This window comes from Lepidothrix coronata, unplaced genomic scaffold (genome assembly GCF_001604755.1).
Source record: "Lepidothrix coronata isolate B3197 unplaced genomic scaffold, Lepidothrix_coronata-1.0 Scaffold31, whole genome shotgun sequence".
In the NCBI taxonomy this organism is placed as follows: Eukaryota; Metazoa; Chordata; class Aves; order Passeriformes; family Pipridae; genus Lepidothrix; species Lepidothrix coronata.
This window is the reverse complement of record NW_016690211.1, coordinates 3532364-3553394: the sequence shown is the minus strand read 5'-3', so window position 1 is coordinate 3553394 and position 21031 is coordinate 3532364. Positions and strand designations below refer to the sequence as shown.

Below are 21031 nucleotides of genomic sequence, written 5' to 3'. Positions count from 1 at the left end.
ATTTAAACACAATTTAGAATCTGACCATGGACACCATTAAAAATATTCTACGATTTTATCAGACTGTAATGTTTTAGGGGCAGTTTCTCTAACAGATTATCTATCTTGACTTTTCTTTTTTTAAAAAGCAAAATCTAAAAAAGGCCAATTATTTCTGAGAATGACACTAATAAAGACTATCTTCTTTATACACATAAAAAAAACATATACATATTTGCAAGACCTGAAGGCCTTATGCTTTAGATCAAGAACTTGATGAACAGCAAGAGAAAGATGATGCTTCAGGTATCTGTCCATATGGACTTTTATCCATAATACATACTGATAAAACCTGAGCAGCACAGAATACATATACACTTACACATGGCTCTGATTTTTACTCTATTTTATTGTTCTGTAGTCTATCTTCTCCATAAAGCATCAAAATTTAATTATTTTTCCCTTTACTCCTAGCCCATTTCAATTATTTCAGTGTTGAATGCTACATTCCTTTAGAAGGTAACACTTACTTTCCTTTTTTTCTTAAGAGGGTTACTTTCCCCCCCTCCATATAGCATCTTTCCTCAAGTGCTCTTATTGATGGCATTTTTTTCTCTGACTCAAGCTCTCACACCAGTCTTTCCATTTCCCCTTCCAAATTACATGGAAGCTGGACACGGGGCAGTGAAAGAGCATTATTCCTGAAATGTCCCAAAGCAACCAGTGAAGCAAGGGACAACCCCTGATGTCACCAAACTTTTGCATCTGTAGACTTCCTAATGAATTGAGGCAACAGCATTCACTGAGTCATAAGACACAGACCAAAGCTACAGTAGAACAAGACTTGCATAATCATATTGCTTTAAAACTGACGTAACATAATTTCTCATCGAGACCCACAGATGTTCATACTGAGGCAACTGCATGTGACTTTTTCCCATGCCATTAAATATCACTTAAACACGATTTCAAATACTTAAATGCAAGTATATGCATTTACACAGTACAGATGCTCACGTAAGCTCATGATTGGACTACATTATTTCATCAATGTAATATCCAGCTATGAAAGATAATCTCACCCAGACCTTCTCCTCCATGATCTTCAACCTTTTTAAAACATACCATGGGAGAAGGAGAACACATGAGAACAGAAACTGGTTGTGAACCATGTTGCAACACCAAGGCAGCCTGAGGTTAAGGTGTAAGAACGAGATATTTGGGGATCAGAACAGACAGACTTTACCAGTGTGTATGGGGGAATCAGCTGCTGTCTTTTTTTACTGATTAAATATATCCTAAGTGTCAAAGGCTTGATGTATCCTTCACAATTCAGTGGCTCCTGAATCTCACACAGAGAGCATGCTGGAGCTGCAACTGTCATTTTACTGCAATCACCAAAACGAGGCAAGAATCTTACAACTGCTTTGTATTAAAAGATGGATTTAAAGCAAAATTCCATTGAAAAATACATGAACCTATGTCAACTGACATCAGTTGAGTTTCACTTCAGGAACAGAATCTTCAGCTGACCCAGGAGACAGAACACTGAATGTTCATTAAAAAGTCTTTTGACATCTCCATTCCTAATGAGTCATGTCCACCAAGCAGCTACATTTCCGCTCCAAAGGGTGCATTCAAGCTGCCAGCATCCAAGCAGTCTGACACAATTAGTCACAGGCTTACAAAAGGATTTAGGGGTCGTGAGACCAAGTTTTAGAAACCTCCATAGCTAAATGATAAACGAGAAAGGGCCTGACAATGCAGAGGTTTTAAGAAACATTTAGGCTCTACTTTCATGCCAGAGCAGCCTAATTGTGCGCCTGGATGAGATGTGCAGTCTCACAGCCAAGGACCCTGACACCTCTACCATGGGAATAGAACAGCCTCATATGGTACTGAAAGAAAGGGAACCACTGCCACAAAACATTTCATCATATTTTGAAACAAAAATACCTGCTACACTGAAGGAAAGGGAACCACTGCCACAAAACATTTCATCATATTTTGAAGCAAAAAGACCTGTTACATGACTCCAGACAGGAGGCAAGTACCTAAATTCCCTGGAAGTCCATGTCCCGACACAAGTTTGGCAGCTTTTCATATTGGGCACCTCATGCTATTCCCTTTGTAAAGCCTCTCCTCAGCAACCTGACAGTCCCACCAAGAATTGGGTCCTCATGTTGTCACCTCCAGCTCTCAGGAAACCAGACACCTTACGAGACAGGTGCAGTAAGACATTAATAAGTTTTACAGATACTTGGAAAATTATTCAAAAGACCAACAAGTGTAAGTTTCTTTGACACAAATGCCTCACTGCCTTCTTACTAGTACACTGGCACTTGCTTGGCATGTTAATCCATCTTCACTTTCAATGGAAAATGAAGTTCTTTTACATTTCACTCTAAAAGACGAATGTTTTTACCCTGCTGTTTCTTAAGACACCTCTGCAGGCCCATTTGCCATTTTACTAAAGTAACTGTGAAGCAGCTGGTTATAAAATAACACAAACTGAAAGTTCAGTGATCCAGCTTCCCATCACCAACACAAATACACGCTTGTATCAAGAACATAAATATGGCATGTTACGTGTTGGAGGATCCCGATGAAACTCTCTCCCAAGTATGATTAACAGAGAGTCCTCTGATCAGTTATTCTTCTCTCAAACCACTACTGAACATGGCATTGACCATGTGACACGGTCAATCTTAATGAAAAAATATTAGCCAAGGAATCACTGAGTATCTGGAGCCTCTGTAAATATATATTACATATAAATATAAGGAGGGTTTTTAGCTAAAGAGATGGCCAAGCAGATACACTGGGTTAAGTTCTTTGAGTGTAAATAAAAAGAGTATCATCGCTTAAACTTCATACAGATGACTCCAGCAACAGATATGAAAACACCAAAACACATCAAAGCAATTTGAACTATGAAGAGAATTATTTCAAAATGAAATTTGGCCAAAAGTTGAATATTTGTCTCTATTGCTCCAATAATCTTTAACTGAAATAAATGGAATGATAAAGGTAAAATATGACCATATAAAAGAACATAAACTGTGCTTTCTCTTTAGTTAGGCTTATGTCATCTCATCAGTTTACATAGTCAAGAGGTGGAGAGGAACAGGCTAAATGCAGAAACCTCTTATACATTCTGTTTCAGTCTACATACCAATTAGCAGCAAAATGAAACTCTTTCTGTGACAAACTCCTGAAACTTATCAAGTACAATAATAAAACCCTCAGTAGTTCTGATCAATTCACTTCAAAATTGAAATAATCTAGCTAGGAAAGTTCCAACATCACACCAGCCCACTCAGCCTTCACCTCACCATCCAAGGATTTTTCAGTACAGTATATCACATAGTCAATCACGAGCATATTGCAATCATAAGACATTGAAACCACTGAAGTGTGAGAGCTGTAAAGGATTCTCACTCCCTCTGTAGCAGCTAATGTCCCATCAATGTTCTGCCACTGTCGAGCCATGGACTGCGTCCAATAAGGAACTTCAAAATACCAGAGGCACAGCAGCTCGACTATCTGAGCCTTGAATGCATGTCAGTCAAATGCATAAATTATTTTTTTTTAATTTAGTTAGAATATTTAAATAACGTGTGGTATTGGTCATACTCAGCCCTTCAAAACAAAACAAAATAAAACCTGGCACTGTATCACCAAAGGAAATAACACTACTATAGCATGTAACACAACTGGCTTCAAATTCCTGCCAGAATTATTTACTGCCATTAAAAATAAATGATAAACAACTCTGAGAGAAAATACAGAGGTAAACAGATAAGGAGAAAACAGGTATTTTCATTGTTCTTATTGTCTTATATTTTATTTGTAGATGAAACTAGACAGCAACAAATAACATCTTACTCTGTCTTTGCTGTTTAACACAACCTCTTTATTAGAGATGCCTGTCCACACATAGGCAGATTTCCACTTTGCACTGAGGTAATTCAAGGCTGAATGTCGACCCATGCTCTTGATTTGCACTACTTCCTCCAGATTTCACTTCTATAGTCCTTCATGCAACAGCAGCAGCAACAAAAAGGAAACAGTGAACCTCTTCCTGTGACAAGGACCTTCCACCTTCAGTCACACACTAACAATCCCCTAAGCAATGCTGCAGAACCTCTGCCACCCTCCTGGCCACTGTGGCAAATGAAAATGAAACAAAATGAAGGGCAAAAGTCATTTGCATGTACATTTAAAAACACACACAGATTTGAACAAGAGAAAAATGAAAAGAAAAAAAAACTTATTATGAAGAGCTCAGATGTATTCAGATCTATAAATCCTCTGAGAAAGGACCAAATGCTAAAGAGAAAGCTGACACCACTTGTCAAAAATGGTGTGTGCACACACGAGATATGGCCTGGAGTGGCTCCATATGCTGCACATTGGTGCATGCTAGATTACTGCATGGTATTAGTAAAAGCAAAGGGATATTCTCTGCTTAGTTCCTCTTCAGGAGCAAATATTTTATGCTTAAACTGAAGGACTCGAGACTTCTGGGAAGCAGAGGCAATAAGAAAGGTCTGTGATCATTCTTCAACTCCTTTTTTTCCCAAATTTCACAGATAATGAACTTACGGCATTCCTTGCATTTGCCTGATGAGCTTTTTGCTGGCAACAAAAGGTTCTCCCCACCCCCTATATTATTTCATTGGCACAGTTAATTATTTATTTTACCTAACCTGACTCCTACTGAACTGCCCTTTGGAGTTACACTATCTGCCAGCCTGTCACAAGCCCCACTTGTCCTGATACGGGAGGAGAGCAGCCACTTAGTAGCACAGGCTTTCATGGTACACTGAGGTGTGGAATGGGTATACGCACAAGAATTTCACATTCCCTCCATGTATATGGCCGTGCAGGGCACAGTCCGTGGCCCACTCCCCCAGCTGTTCTTACTGGTACACCACCCCGACAGATTTCCTTAGCACTACAGGTCCTGTGTTCTGAGGGCACACTCCATTCATCCTCTGCCCATGGGGCTGGTGATCTGCACAACAGGCAAACCTGGTTTTCAAGCCTGACCCTTGAAAAACCACAGACATAACAAAGGTGTCCAATTCACACCAGTGAAAATCCACTCTCACGTTTGCAACAGGACAAGTCATTTCTCTGTCACTTATACCATTACAAATCAAAGCAGAAGCCAACCAAAGAAAAGCTCAAACATTATAGAGAGCAAAAAGTCACCGCCAATCACTCCTATTACTGAACAAACACACGAAAACAACATTGTCATGATCCCCAAAGTGATCCCCATTGTCATGATTCCCACATCCTGGGTGTTCAGAGTGACAAGTAACACCACCACACACCTAATGAACTGCATGTCATCACCGATGGAAATATCAGGTTTCCTCTATTACAGGGAACAGAATTAAAAAACAGTAACTGGAGAGAAACTCACAAAGGTCCATAGAGGTTGCTTCTTAAAAAGTAGTCTGTAACATGAAGAATGAGAAGCTGTATAAAGCAACATTGGTTTTATCTGCTTTGCAGTTTTATTTAAAACATTTTCTATTATGCGTAAGAGCATACAGCTTTTACTGGTTCAAGCTAAAATGCACTCTTACAGCTCTGCAGCACCTACAGTTAAAGATCTGAAGTACATACCATTTCTAAACATCTCCGTTCAGACCTACTTAGGTACAACAGAAATTGCAAAAACACACCAGTTTAAAGAGAATATTTTAAGTTTTAAACTTTAAATCAGCAAACAACTCAGGCTGCAGCTGCAATTATTTTAGCAGTGATTTTTTTTCCCCCTAGACACTCACATATTAGAAACCAAAACCAGAATAATAAATAGCTATGTGATCACTCTGATTAACAAACTGAGCACCCGTTGTTATTGTGGTGAAGCTTCCAAAGAACCAAAACAAGTATTTCAGGTTCTATACATAAACTGAAGATAACTGCGAGATACATGGTCTATAGCTGCTCCATGTTGTTAATCTGCATAGCACAGTTGTGTAATGCCAACAGTTTCATGTCTGTCTGCTTCAACAGTATGAACAAAACAAACAAACAGCAGTTTTTGTTGGAATAAATCAGTATGCCAATCACCTCTGGAAAACAAAAGGCCATAAGAAAGAAGGTGGACAATGACAAGTTGGGAAGAAATAAGAAGACAACTGCAAGGAGCCTATGCTCCCCAGTGGCACAGTCAAAATGAAAATGGCAAGGCCAGGGTTACTGTGAAACCTTTCTCTAACTTCTGCAGACTGAAGTCACCATTGTCTCCCAAGGGGGAGTGCAGAGGTGCTATTTTCTTCAGGATGAGATCTTCCTTGTTCCAGAGGTATCCTGTGGACCATCTACCTTACAAACAGGCTGGTCAGTACTTTGCCAATCTCACCTTGCACTGAAAACAAAAAAAGAGACCTCGGCGGTATCTTGGCCTTTGACCACGGCACTGCATCACATGCAAGCCTGAGACTCAAGTGCTAACTGCTGAGAACACCCATTTGCTATGTAACTTCCCAAGTCTCTATCACTTCAGGCATCTATGCACCACTTTGGTCCTCCCCTCACTTCATACAAACCATTCCCAAAGAACATAATTTTTACCTGACTTTATCAGCTTCCAAGAAACTTGTCCTCATTTGTCACTTAAAATGCCAACAAAAAAAAAGTGTAATTTCACTTTGGTATGTAACTAATCATAAATATACTAAACTGCTCTACTAGAAGTCAAGGAAGATAACATTTAAATTTGGTTTTGCTCTATTTAAACTTCCTTAACAAGATGAATATAATTATAGACAAGTCCGCAGTGCTATAAGTTGGCATGACTTTACTGAATTCCATGGCAATTTGTCAATTTATATTAGCTGAGACTATGGTAATAATGTTAGATCACATAAAGTACAACAGAGAAATAACTTGGGACAAAATAAAGATGAGAATACGCTATAAGCAGCTGGAATAATGGCAAAATGGTCATTAATATTAGCTGTTTATGATGCTTTGCTCAGCATTTATGTCAAAAGTTCTGCAACTGTTATATACACTGAGATATGCTGGAAATACGCTTTAGAAATTGCCATGCCACACAAGACATGCCACCATTCACCATTCACTCACTCTGCTGAGTGGCTGATTACGCCTTACTAGTAGAGAAAATAAGTAGAGTCTTCACAGACAGCTTTTCTTGACTCCAAATGGTGACCGGTTTATGTCCTTCACAAGCAAAACCAACAGCTTCTACAATTTTTATCCTGACTCATTTAACTGCAACTCCTGTTCTCTTCATAGACCACAAATGCCTAATCCTTAGTAGAACACTGGAAGGTCAGGATCTTCCACATATCCATGCCTGTCTTGAAGTCAGACAGTGCTACTTGTAAAAGATATTTACCTGCCATACCTCTGTGTGTTTCCTGTCTTTGGCAAAGGTCAGTTCTTAGCTGAATTACAGGATGAATGTGTTTCTTCACGGCTTAAATAAAGGCATACACTTCACTGAAGTAGTATTTTTTAACATCTATTCATTGACATTTAAACATAGACACAGCATAGTAAGCAACTATTCATTACAAGAGGGACAATCTAAAACAAGTAAATGCTTAGAAGTAAAATATAAATTAAGGTACAAAAAGAGCCTGGAGTCTCCCTACACTTGTCCTTAGAATGTGGTTCACACATTCTAAGGGAATGTCATTCTTCTAATTCACTACATACACATAAAACCAAAGAAACACTAGAATTGCTCATAACTTGTAATTTTAAAATAGATTACCAAAATAAACAAATAAAATATAACAGCTAAAACACAGAATTATAAATGCCCTTAAATTACGCAGCAATAAACTAAACTAAAACTAAACTAAACTAAAAATAATTTAACAAGAATCAAACTGGTAGCTGCTAACCCATGCAATACTGCTTAAAGCTTTAACTAACACTAAAGTTTGCTGTAAAAATTCCATCAACTGCTAAATCTGGCACAGAGAACATGTATGAAGCAGGACTGCATACTAAAGGCAATGCTACTCTTAGTGTTATACAGACATTCAAAAAAACCCAACATTGTGTACATCAGTTTCCTAAAGGCAAAAGATCTTGCATCTCTGGTGGACTGATTGCTGTGACTCTTTTCTTTATACTCTAGAGGCAATGATAAACTTATTAAAACTTGTTCTGTTGGCCTGAGTTAACAAAACTAGTGTATGCCCAAGGAGATTCCTGCAGAGGTTATGTTCCTCTTGTTGCCTCTTAAACATCCAATTTCACTGTTCTTGTCACCTACTGACAAAACATTAGTTCTTCTTCAATATGAGCCTAACAAAATCCTACATCTGAAATTTTATGCCAAGCCCAACAAGCTTTGTTCTACAGGATGGTTCAGTGTCCTTCCAGCAAAACAGTTCTTTAACATTGTACCACCTTAAAAGAACAGAATTAGTATGTTTAGTTTTCAGTTGTAACTCTATCAGAGCTACAAACACATATGAAAGAGTTCATGGAATATTCATAGGACTAGATTAAACCAGTAAACTACTTCATATAATTCCCTGTCTGTAAGGGAAGGCTGTTGATAGTGCTGCTGTACTAAAGCATGTTTTCCACAAGTTTTTAATACTTGAAGGTCACATTTTTCAGTCTGAAATACTGTAAAGCTTTTTTTTCCCTATGTTTCCAGTATTCTGCACAAATACATACTGAAGTGACAAGACTTCATCAGTTTAAAGCTAGACAAAGTCAATATGATCCTTTTAGGTTTTTTCACAAAATAGTCCTCATGAAGAAATCACCATTTCCATTTCAACTAATGGTTATACCTACAAAAAGATCTGAAACCATTTTCAGACTAGCTTCAGATTTCATACTGCTTCTGAATGAGTGACAGGTAAAGAGGCTTTTCATGTGGCCCAGTAAATTACATTTTTAAAATAGGACTCTGTGACAACCAGGTTTTCAGATGGTAAGGCTAAAAAGACAGAAAGGGAGCACAAGTTTGACAACTGGCCATCTATCTGTGCCCTTAGCAACATTAGCAACTTTGTAAGAATGCATGAAAGCCATCTTTTTTCCTTGGATAGACTGCAGCTCTCCAACCATCCACAAAAGTACTCAAAATTGACAATACATCTGCAAAGATGACAGAAAGCAATGCTCTGGTCTTCAGAACCCTCCTTCCCAGATGAAAAAAATCACTCAGACTGCCACTCACTAGGAGTAGTCAGCACCAAATCAAAGGTTCAGCAGTATCGCTGTGGAGTAAAGTTAGCCCCATCACGTTAGTAGAACTACTCCAGACTTACACAGCTGTAAATGAGATCAAGAAGTTGACTATCAGCAAGTACTTTTAAGAAAATGAAGTGCTTCCTAGTTTTAACACCTTTATCAAGCCCAGACTGACAGAAGCCTCCCTCCATATTTTGCTGTATGTGTGATTATTCCAGGGTGAGGACTCCCCATCAAAAAAGAATTTTTCATTAAGGAAAATGAATAAGCAATAATGAGTTGATTAAACACACATACAAATTCTACGATTTCCAGAAAAGCTAATGACCTGGAATATCATGTCTAACTCATAGGCTATTTTTTTCTACTTGTGAGCAAATGCTGTCTGTCACAAACACCTTACACAATACTGGGTAGAAACATGACAGTTTAACAGTGCAAAGTAATCCTGCCTTCTAGCTTGGCTCTTAATATGAAAAATTCTTAAATATAAAATGGTATATTCATTTAATGCAACAAGATTTCAAAATGGCAAACTCTGTGAGATTAAATGCACAATGCTACCCAACATGAGAGTAACTTATTCTTTAATTATCTACTAGTTTCTACAAATGGTATACGACCATTTTTGCACTCTGTTTTGGCAAACAGTACATTTCGTTATGCAAGTGTTGCTCCTTTTATTTCTGATCAATGCCTCAAGGCTGGAAGGAAACATCTGGAGGGTTAGCTAGTTTCTTTGAACTTCCTCTTTGCCCCCCATTCCTGGCTCCAGACAGGCTCCCACTGAGCATTACAGAAGCTTCCCTCAGAACAAGTAATTCGGCTCCATCCTAATTGCCAGGATATGCCATCATCTTCTAAGACAGCAGAAGACAAATAAGGCTCATGTAGGTCCTCTACCTTCAAGCAAGCTCTAGAAAGATGCTTACCTCCAACTCAAGACTTTTTTCTGCCTGCTGCCTTCCCTGAGCATGTGCAAGACCATGACTTACTCCCAGAGGATTCCATAATGCCAACAGCATGTATGACAGTGCTTAGCCCTTGCAGCAGGGGAATGACATAAAGCTCTCAGGAGATAATGGGTCCTCCCAGGAGAAGTGACTCATAAAAGCAACAATTGCTCCTGGTCCTCAGGCAAGGCTCTTTCTTGCTCTTCCTTCCATAAAATAGGATGGATCCAATCTTGTGTGAGCATGCGAAGGCTGTCAGGTGAAGGAGATGTTATTTCTGTATCTTGTTCAGTCTCTCTTCTTTCAGTGAGATTTTCTACCTACTGCTACACAGGGTAGTAGGCTTACCTTTATGAGACTATTTTACCTTGTAAAAGGAGCTCCTTTGCCTCAGATGAGGTAAATTCAATGAAATATCTGTAAAAATCTTCACCCTTCCTGTAGCAAGGAGGGCATAAATTCTTAAGAGTTGTCCTCTTTCGTGGAATTTATTTAATGCCAAGGCAGAACTATATACTGGAGTTTTTCTTTAGATTTACTCACATTTCACCCCTTTCTTTTTTTAAGCCATCTCTCCCAGCAATTTTAAATTTACTTTCAGTCTAGGTGCTGAAAATATTTTGGTGCTGAAACTATTTTGACTTGGAGTGATTAGACTCTGATTCAAATGAGAGTTCATATTCTGCACAGTAAGTAATCCATGGAAAAAATATACCAATTGGTATCTTCTGCTCTTTATTTATGAGCAATGAAAAATATAGGAGATTAGTAGAGACTAACAGGAAAAACAAGAAATGGCATTAGTCCCAACATAGAGAAAAATTATCTAAATTAATTTTGTCAGCATGAGCTCTGCTTTCAAATTTATTTGAAACATTAACACTTTAACAATGACAGTCTATAGGTTTATTTTTAGGTACTTAATATGTTAAAATATGTGATGAAAGTAGAGAAAGTAGCAGTTACTGTAAATGTTTTCTGTAAAGACATTCAAGAACCCCTCCCAGCTCTATCCTGGTGAACCATTCAAACAACAGTGCATACATCTGCATGACAAAAACACCTGCATAAAGATGGTGAGGCTTTTGTATGGCCAGTCTTCAAGAGAGCGAAGATTTGGGAAAGGTCATTACCCCTCGAGCCTGCGCAGTGGATTTTTTTTTTAGGTGAGACCCAGCGTGCGCTGAACTGAGCCCACCCTTTAATCCTGAGGTGCATCTGCAGGGGCCGAGCAAGCTTGGACAGTGGCAGTGAGGTCCTCAGGATGTAGGTTTGTTTAGAGTGATCTTCTCTTAGATGGATGGCCTTACAGGGCTGACGAGCTCCATCTGCCCGGGGGAGTTTTTCCCTGACCGGGAATGGAACCCGGGTCGCAGCGGTGAGAGTGCTGCATCCTAACCACTAGACCACCAGGTGAGGCTTTTACAAAGTGCTAAACAGCCTACAGTAACACCAAGACTGCTAGGTGGTGTGGGAGTTTGGCACTTCTTAAAACTAAGCCATTCATTTAAGTGCATAAAACCACATTTTTCACACTAAAAGGCAGAGGTTCACAATTTAAATGTGCTGTTCTTAGTATCAGTACAGTATGCAGCTGAGGACAGCAATATGCTTCACCAGACCAGTACAAGATCTCCACAACACTATCCTCTCCTTGAAATACACAATTTTTACATGATGTGATGATAGGGACTGGGCTATTTTCAGACAAGATAGATTTTCTAACAGCAAGGTAAGAAGGAGCTGTCATACACAAAACTATCAATAAGACCATGAGTACAATGCTGGTGATTTTGGTTTTCACTACCTTCAACATTACACTTAATGACACCATAGGGTCCTACTACATCTCTTTTTAGGATGAAAAATTTGTTAAATCACACCTACTGAATTTCTGGTAGTACCCATGGAAAAGCTATCTATAGGAATGTATGGATAAGTTTCATGTACATACTACACATGGTCAATATTAGAAGGTAATATGAAGTTAGAATAGGTACATTAACAGGAAGTCATATAATGGAAAATGCTTGACTTGAACACAGATTTTAAAACTGAAACCTAAGTAACACCTAACACAAAAATGCTTTTTAAAATTACCTAAGGCTGTATTCAACATTACTTCATATACAGAATCCTTAGTGAAGAAATGAAAATCACAATTCTTGCCATGTCTAAAATAGACTCCTGTCTCATACCACAGACTTCTCTCTCACGGAAACAGTGTAGAAAATGGTAAGAAATCATGTAGTAACAGCAAAAATGTTAAGCCATATTTGATAAGAAAGTTAAAATTGAAAGATGATGTAGAAATAGCAATAAGCAAACAGCTAGGTACAAGCTGCATATCTAGATTTCACCCCTTCTTACTGTAATAGAAGTAGATTTCAGGAATGTAATTACCTTTTTAATAACTTGAACACAAAGTTACACGCAGCCATCAGCAACAGGAGATGAACTGTACTTGTACCAGCCCTTCCTAGGCCCTGCATAAAACTGATTTCATCTAAACTAAAACCATTTAGAGCAATGGATCCCAAAAAAACACGTTCTCATCTTTTAAGTCATACTTTCACAGACACTTTCATCTTACGTAAGCCACCATTGCTTCCAAAAGGAACAGACAAACCTTCTCTTCCCAGCCAGTAAGCACACTTCCATGCAATGAAGCTGATAGAGGAGCTGGGTTAAAACTAACCAATATAAAAAAAAGCTGGTCTTAAACTAGACGATTTTGTAAATGAAAGAAACAAAAAAGTCAGAAAAGTGTTTTTATACTTTCTGATGGACACAATTTTATGTTTCAGTTTAAAAACTATTTTTCAGTTTTCTCCTTCTTTCCTACAGTTTACATAAAATGAACATAAATTTTAAGATTAAAACACCTATTCATTATCCCAAAAAACATTTTTCTTCACAGCTTTTTGTGGTGAAGACTTCAGTATTTTCAGAGTTACACCAGAATTTCAAAATTATTCACCAAACAGAATCTTTCATGCAGGCAGTTTTATAAATTAATGTAAGCAGAAAGAGAGCAATCACTACAGGGAAAAAAAGGTTATATGTATCTATTTATTGTCAAGTGGTTCAAACATCTGGTGGACATAATGTGCTAGAACTTCAGACAGTTGTTTTCATCTCTAGCTATAGAAAGTTATAAGCAATTTAGACACTCCTTCAGTGGTACAGCTCCCCATCTGTGAAATATTTCACTGCTACAGTGAGGTAGGAATTAATTAATCAGTTTACATGAGAATTTCTGCTCTACAATGACCTCCTGAATAAAACACAAAATGCCAAACAAAGTGTAAAATAATAACCAGTCATTATTTTAAGCAAAAATAAACAAATACTTCAGACCTAATTTCCTTGCTTCTTCAGAACTCCCATTGGTATAATCATTGTGCTAAAGTACAGAAAGCAGAACAGAAGTCCACTGTGTGAATAAGAGATGGAAATTTCACAGACAAAATTAATCTGTGTGTTCAGGTGTTATTTAGTTTCTTAACAATATGCTGCAGTTTTAGATCTGTTCTCATGCACAGCCTTATTGCCATTGTCCTTCATTGTCAATGAGAGTTAAGAATGCATCTGAATGAAGAGGTATTTCAGGACTCATATGATGTCCTTGTTTAGCCTCAGGGAAAAAAAATAAGCGGGAAGGGGGCGAGGAGCGTAAGAAAAACAAGAAAAAGGGGAAACATCTTTTTTTCTGGACAACCAAGCACTGCTTCTATGTAAAGCATGTCCAATGGCATATAAAGTGAAAACAACTTCAGGGCACCACGCATTTTTATTTGAAAGATAAGTAAATAAGCAGTTCTGTTCAGTCTGCACAGCTTCTGAAGGAGCAGTATTTCATAGAGGGGCTGAAAAATGGAAAAAGGAAACCAGATATTCTTTTATCATATTCTTTTAACATATTCAATATGTTCACAATTTAATACAAATTTTAGAACCTGCATTAAAAAGCATAAAAAAAATCTAGCCATTTTTGAAATTATGCCAGATATAGTTAAAGAAGAAGAAATCTCGCAAAGTCACAGCACCTGACTGAACACCTCACTTTACAAGAAATCAACCCAGTTATTGCTTTCTGACAGTGAAATCAAACATTATTAGATTAGTAAACAATCTGCCCTCTATCTAGTGCCCACATTATGCATAAAGACATACTTTCCCTAATAAATTGCTAACTACAACCTTCCCAAACCAGGTCACATCTCTGCAGTGTCAAACAGCTCTAATAATTTGGAAGTACAAAGAAAATGCATTAAAATAAATTAAAAAAAAGGTGACGTGAAATACAATCTAAAAGAATTAAGTGAACTACTACTACTTTGCTGTGGGATTACAAATTAACTCCACAGAAGCAATAATAAATGTCTCCTGGATCAGGCCTATCTATCTGGATGGATCTGCAGTGTGGTTACGTACTGCCTAACATTTCAATACTACTAGTGCAGGAAGAGACTGTGCAATCAACCCAAGCAACAGGGAAAAAATCAGATAAAGTCTGAGAAGCTGGTCCCAAGTAGAAAAATCTCACACAGATAACAGTTAAAAGAAAAAAAACCACAAACAAACTTTAGGTCCTCATAATAACTGAAATAATACTGGCAACACTAACTTCCATGGACTTACCCCGATTTACTGAGAACCTAGTTCTGAGTTTATAAATTTAGATCACTGATAAATGGACTTAAGGGGTACTAGAGGCAACTATAGTACACTGAGGAAAACCCCAAGTGATGTTTAACTTGCTAGTATTGTCACTTGCCCTTATATAAGGGTTACAAAGAATCCTGCTTTTCAAACACACTGCCTTCTTTCAAGGGCTTCTGCTCTTCCATGTAACCACTATAGCTAAACCAAGGCCATATTACACACTGACCTAAGAAACATCTCAAGGAAACAAAGCATGAAAAATGTGTGTCAGGCATAGCTAATGAGTACTGAAGTACTATAATCTTCCTTACGCACCACTTCTACTCTCTAAATCTCTTCTCCATTTGAACATCCACTCAGTGAACATCTACCCCTTTGCCCTTTACTCCAGCACCTGTGTTGCTGAGGGTTGGAAAAACAAAGTCATTGGGATGAGTATCTCAAGTACCTGGACAAGGCCCGTTGGCTGATGAGTCCATGGCCAGGATCTAATAGAGGTTTTGTCATTTAGGGACAATTCCTGAGTGCAACAGTCAAAAAATGGTGTTCCTACTCAGGAAGTCCACAGCTGCAGCAGTGGCAGCAAGAAACAAATCACAGCCTTTAAAGGCCAAAATAAAGGTCCTGGGATGACCTCATGCTCTCCTAAACGTGACTATGTACAAATCGCTGCTGTCGACCCTCTACTGGAGACTTGCCTGAATTCTGCATACAGTGCAGTATAGCTGCTGCTCCACCAGCACCTTCTCTGAGAAGAAACTATTAACTCATCTTTGATGTAAGAAGCTGAAGTTTGGCACTGAATAGTCAAGGTTTAGGGTTTTCATTTTATGTACATCGAATGAGAGCTTACTGCTGTAAACCTGCCACTCGGTACACCACCATACACCAAGAATATTGCAAAACATCTTTCTAAATCACAATACAGATGAGCAAAGAATGCAGAGAACACAAAGCCCTTACTTCAAAGGATGCTTTTTAAATGTCCTTAAAACGTGCAAAATAAAGTCAAATTTGGGTATGCTCTAAGTAACAACACACTTTCACCTATTTCTGTAAGCATAATGATTTTTTTCTCAATTGTGTTTGAATTGTCAAGGTCCTGAGACTGGTTTCCAGTCAAAACTTTCCTAAGCATATGCTGCCCCTGATTAAAATTCAAGGCTGTGGGATGGAAGGCACTCTTCCGTTTCTCATTGAACAAGTGACAACACTTTGTTTCAACATTGATAAACCAGTTTGTTTTCCATCAGTTGTGCCCTTAGGCTTTCTACTTTATTCAGCTCAGAAAACGTAAACAATAGACAGGTTTCACTTCCTGGTTTGTTGCTGTGATATTTGGTTTAGAGAACAGTCCAAAGTAACTTTAAAATTCAATCATTTTACTTTTACGGTAAATAGTATCTCTGTTAGACAGTTTTTACTGTATAATCCTTTTGAAATTGTCTTTTAAAACAACAGCAAAACAAAACATGGAGTAAAATGTTAAAAGCAAGCGTATACTACAAGCAACCTAAACATACATTAATTCTCAGCTATTGGATGAACTTTTCAACTGAAAATGACAGAGGTTGTTCTTTCCTTTACTAGGAAGAGGGGGGATAGTGAGGTGGGAAAACATTTTTCTGAGCCATCCTGGAGTCTGGGGACCATCTGGGAGCCTGGTCCTACAGCCAGATCCCAAAGAATGCCCAGGGGCTGCACCAATAGCTGTGGGAGTGCTGCCTGCACTGACAAGTTCACTTGTAAATAAAAAAGAATACAGTACTTTAATGTCATGTACCCTGGGAAAGAAAAATAACTGACAAAGATACAAGACAAACTGAATTAAAAAAAAAAAAAGGAACCAAAAAATAACCAAAAACTTCTTGCCAAGTCTACTTAAAAAAAAAAAAACAACAACTAAAAGAGACCAATGTAGCATTTACTGTTAACGCCTTATTAAATAAAAGATAACTAACCATCAGGGAAAGGAAAAGGATGTGTTCAAGATTTTACATATTTTTCCTTTCCTTTTGAAAATAGACAAACACAACAAATGCCAAAATATATTATAAAAATGTGTGCATTCACAATCTAATTTATAATCAAGAGCTTGGAAGCACTTAGAAATAGTATTTCAACTAACATTCAATAAAACATTTTTTTAGCCTTCTAAGTTAGACTGACATTTCATTTAATCCCTCAAGAATTTAATTTGGTCAACTGCAGACAGCCTTGCATCTGCCATGGGACCAAACATGGTTCTCATGCAAGAAAGTAAGGTGCTAACATGAAATTTGGCCTACTTGTTACAATAATCTTAACCTTTCCTAGTTTCCAACATGAATTAACTTTACATCATAGGCTGATGCCTTTGCTATATTTCTGATAAGTTTACATGTGGCAGAAATCCTGTGTGTCCACACAAATTTTAAAAAAATAAAAAGACAGTGAAGCTTCACAGAGGAACAAGCCTCTCACTACTAAGATCACCTTTCTGATCACCTCTCTCCATGCTTCTTTCTCTGTTAACGTTTGCACCAAGGCAGATGATTTAATCATCCTCCTTGCAAAAGATAAGGAAATAAAAAAGTCTGACACGTTATTAAACCTTTGCACTTCACTGTCAGAAGGAAATGAAGCTAGTCATTACTGCAAAATAAAGTACCTTTTGGAGCCTCCAATGTAGGTGAAGGTAAAGGTGGAGTCTGAGTACCTGAAATCTGAAAGACAAAGAGCTGCTTTATTACAACTTGTCTTTATTTTGGCTGATGTAGCTGAGGTTTTACGGACCAGCATTCAGCTCCCGACACGGGGGTGGCTGGGGAGAGCAGGGGAGAACCAGAATGCAGCATCTCGCCCCCAGCCCCTCGCAACAAGTGCCCGGTGCTATGGCAACAGCGAGGAATTCCATTGTCACACACGGCAACAGGCAGCCGACAGCCGGGTTCCTGCGGCGGCCCATCCCGGTCGGCCCCGCACCAGCACCGCCGGGGCACCGCGGATCCCCGGAGGAGGGCGGCGGGGGCTGCTTGCACAGGAAGGGGCCCGTTCCCTGCGGGCTGTGCCACTGGCCCTAGGGCCGGGAGTGGAGGCAGGCGCCGAGCGCGGCAGAGAACAGCGAAAAGCCTCTGCGCCGCGCTCGGCTGCGGGCTACGCCAGGCGCCGGGAGCTCGGGCTCCCCTCCTACACCCGCCGGGTCTGCCTGTGGCCACCGCCACGCTCCCTGGCTCGGGATGCCGCCCCTACCCCGCCCGCCCCTTTCCTGGCTGGCGGCCGTTCTCATCTGCCCTCACATGCCCTCGGAAGGAGGGGAGGGGAGGGAGCTGGGGTCCGAGCGCGGACCCCGCAGCCGCGAGCGGCGGCGAAGGGCACGGGCACGGCGCGGCGGGAGCGCGGTGCGGGGCGGGCAAGGCGGCGGCGGCGGCGGCGCCGGGAGCCTCCGCGCCGCCAAGCTGGCGCCCGGGGAGAAACTCACCTGCAAACAGGCAGTCCTTCTCCGCCTTGCACTTTTGGATCACAACGTCAATATCCTTCTGAATCCTCTCTTGTCTTGAACACATCCCCATGAAATAAATCCCAGGGAAAAAAATAGCAGCCTTTATTTCCACCCCACCCCCCGCGCTGCCAGGTTTTTTTTGTAAGGTTCAGCCCGAAAGAAAGACCCCGGGGCTGGCGAGCAGGAGCCTCCCCGGCGGCCCAGAGGGATCCGTTAAGCCGACTCAGAGGACGTAGGTGGAAGGCGGTGGGAGCCGGTGTTCTATGCCCAGATGTGCCCGCCCAGATGTGCCGCCGCTGTCGGCGAATGGCAATTTCCTCACAATGGATCCAGCGAAGGGTGACGGCGACGACACGGGATCCCCCCACCCCCCCCACGCCCTCTGGGTTTTTTGGGGTTGGCTGGCTGGTTTGGTCTTTTTTTGGAAGCGAGAAGAGGAAAAAAAAAAAAGAAAAGAAAAAAAAAGGGCGGGGGGGCCTCGCCGACTCGCGCGCTGCCGCTCACATCCCTGCCCCTCCCGCCGGCAGCGGCGATCGCCGCGCAGCAGCAGCAGCGGCAGGACCAGCAGCCGCACAGGCGGAGAGCCGGCGGCGGCACCGCACCGGGTCCCCGGCGGCGCGGCGGGGCCGGCGCTTGCTGCTGCAGCAAGCCGCAGACCCTCCCCTCGCTCCCGGCCCGGCACGTACGGCCCCCGCCGGCTCCCCCGGCGGAGGCGGCGCGGGGGGAGGAAGAGGCGGATGCTCAGAGCCGTGCGGGCGGCCAGGGAGGCGGCGGCGGGCGCGATGGCCCCGGCCCCCCGGCCGGTGCTCGCCTCCCCTTGCCCGGGCCCCGGGCACAGTCTGCCGCCGCCTCCTGAGCGGTGGGGAAATGCCGATAGCGAGCGATCGGGGCGGCTCCCTGGCAGCACCGAAGAGGAAGCGGGCAGCGCCGTGTTGCGCAAGGCCGGCGGCGGCGGGGCGGGGGAGGAGGGCGGCTGCGGCCGGCGGAGCCCGTGCCCTTTTTCCCTCCGACGGGAATGCCGTCCCACGGAGCCCTGACCGGGACCGCGGGCAGGGCTGTGCGCGGCCGTGCCCCAGCAGCTCAGCCTGGCAGCCCACTCTTAGGAGTGCCGTCGCCTGCCCGCATCCGCCTCCGACCTGTCCACGGGGATGCGTGCCCATGGAAACAGCAAAGGGAGGATGAACGTGTTTGGAGCCTCTCTCTGACCACCGCGGTGTTAATCGCTGTCCTCTCCTCTTACTGTCCAGCAAAGCTGTCTCTCAGACCGGAGGGCTCGAGCGTTCGGCACATGCCAGGCTACAGGCTTGGGGCGCTAGTGCATAAAGTGGAATTACCGTAATAGAAGGGAGCGTCAAGTCCACCAAACCGAGAATTTTTCATCGTAGTGCAGTGTTTATCATTAATAAAAGCAGGTCTAAGTGCAGTAGAAACAGATTTGATTAGGACATTGAAAGAATATTCACCATTTATGTATTCCCCCAGCTCTAACCAGCTTCCATTCATTCTTGAGCTCAGTCATTCTAGGGGGTGTTTTTTTTCATTAAGCAAGTATTAGTGTTTTAGTCGTGTATTCTTGATTTCAAACACAGGAGACAAACACTTTATTTTATTAGTTGTTCCTAAGTGGAATTGGCTATGAAAGTTAGGATTAAAAAATTCCATAGTTTTTCCTGTCTTGATATTATGTCTGATGGAGAGAATGGAAGGGAACTTAAAAAATGCATCATGTGATATGACTTTCTGCCTCTAAGAAAATAATTTCTCTTTGAAGAGAAATTTTTAGATGAGTTTTCAGTGTGGAAACTATACAAGATTGATTTCATGCTAGTCTGTCCTCGGATAAAACTTGCATATGGTTAGGAATAAGTTTTTTACCGTAAAATTTTACACTTTTTCCCTTCTGCTTTGTTAACAGGGAGCACCTGGCTACTGCTTTGCAGCAGGAGATGTCAGCTTTATATGAGCAAGTTGTAGTGGAACCAATGGCAGGAGTGTTGGAACTAGGTGATCTTTGAGGTCCCTTCCAAGCCAAACCATTCTACGGTTCTATGATTCTACTCAGCAAGATTCTTCCAAGGCAGGATACAGAACTCATCACTGTAATTTAATATACAGTATAATATGGTAAGAAACTATCATTCTGTCAAGTGATGGTTAAAAAGTGATGCTTTTCTGGAGATTTTTTTCTAACTATTCACACTAGAATATCAGCAGCCATGTTTGCTGCCTTCCCCCTAATCATAGTTAGAAGATTTAATCAGAACTTGATTTATTCTCATGGGGTTCTGGTCCGGAACCTTGTAGAGAAAGGTCTCCGTTATCCATCCCACATGGATTGGGAAAGGGGGAGGTTATTACAGGATAGTTGTACTGAAAATTCTGCTTACAGCTTATTCTGACCACACGGTTCTTCTCAGCGTCATGTCAATTAGCACAGTTCTTGGCTGTTTTTTTAAGCCTCAGACTGTTTTCACTGGCTTGGTAACAGTGAATTGAAAAGTCATCCACAAAACAAAAACACTGTCTTCGAGAAAGTTAATACAGTTGGCTTCACAGCATCAACTGAATTGAACAAGAGGTCTGAAAATATGATTGGTTATTTATTCTATTTATTGTTATTTATTGTAAGTGGCTCTTAAATGCCTAGTTTCTCAGGAATCATTTTGGCCCTTGATTTACTTGATGACTGCAGTACAATTACAGCAGGAATTGCCAATTTCAGCAAGGAAAA

The 21031-nt window shown here is 40.9% G+C and overlaps 1 protein-coding gene across 4 annotated transcripts in view; it reads right to left on the bottom strand.

Annotated features, from left to right (window-relative positions):
- The window catches only part of PARP8 (poly(ADP-ribose) polymerase family member 8), a 119001-nt gene extending 100305 nt beyond the window's left edge, over positions 1 to 18696 (bottom strand). For 2 of the 4 annotated variants that reach the window (XM_017811361.1, XM_017811363.1), the window contains exons 1-2: positions 18280 to 18696; positions 17470 to 17524 (exon numbers count right to left, since the gene is read on the bottom strand). In XM_017811361.1, coding sequence (XP_017666850.1) covers positions 17470 to 17524; positions 18280 to 18370 — 146 coding nt within the window. In that variant the 5' untranslated portion in view covers positions 18371 to 18696. Of the gene's footprint in view, positions 1 to 17469; positions 17525 to 17594; positions 17728 to 18279 lie in introns of those variants that run through there. The other 2 variants (XM_017811360.1, XM_017811362.1) reach the window with 1 other exon arrangement.
- Positions 18697 to 21031: the final 2335 nt, after the last annotated feature.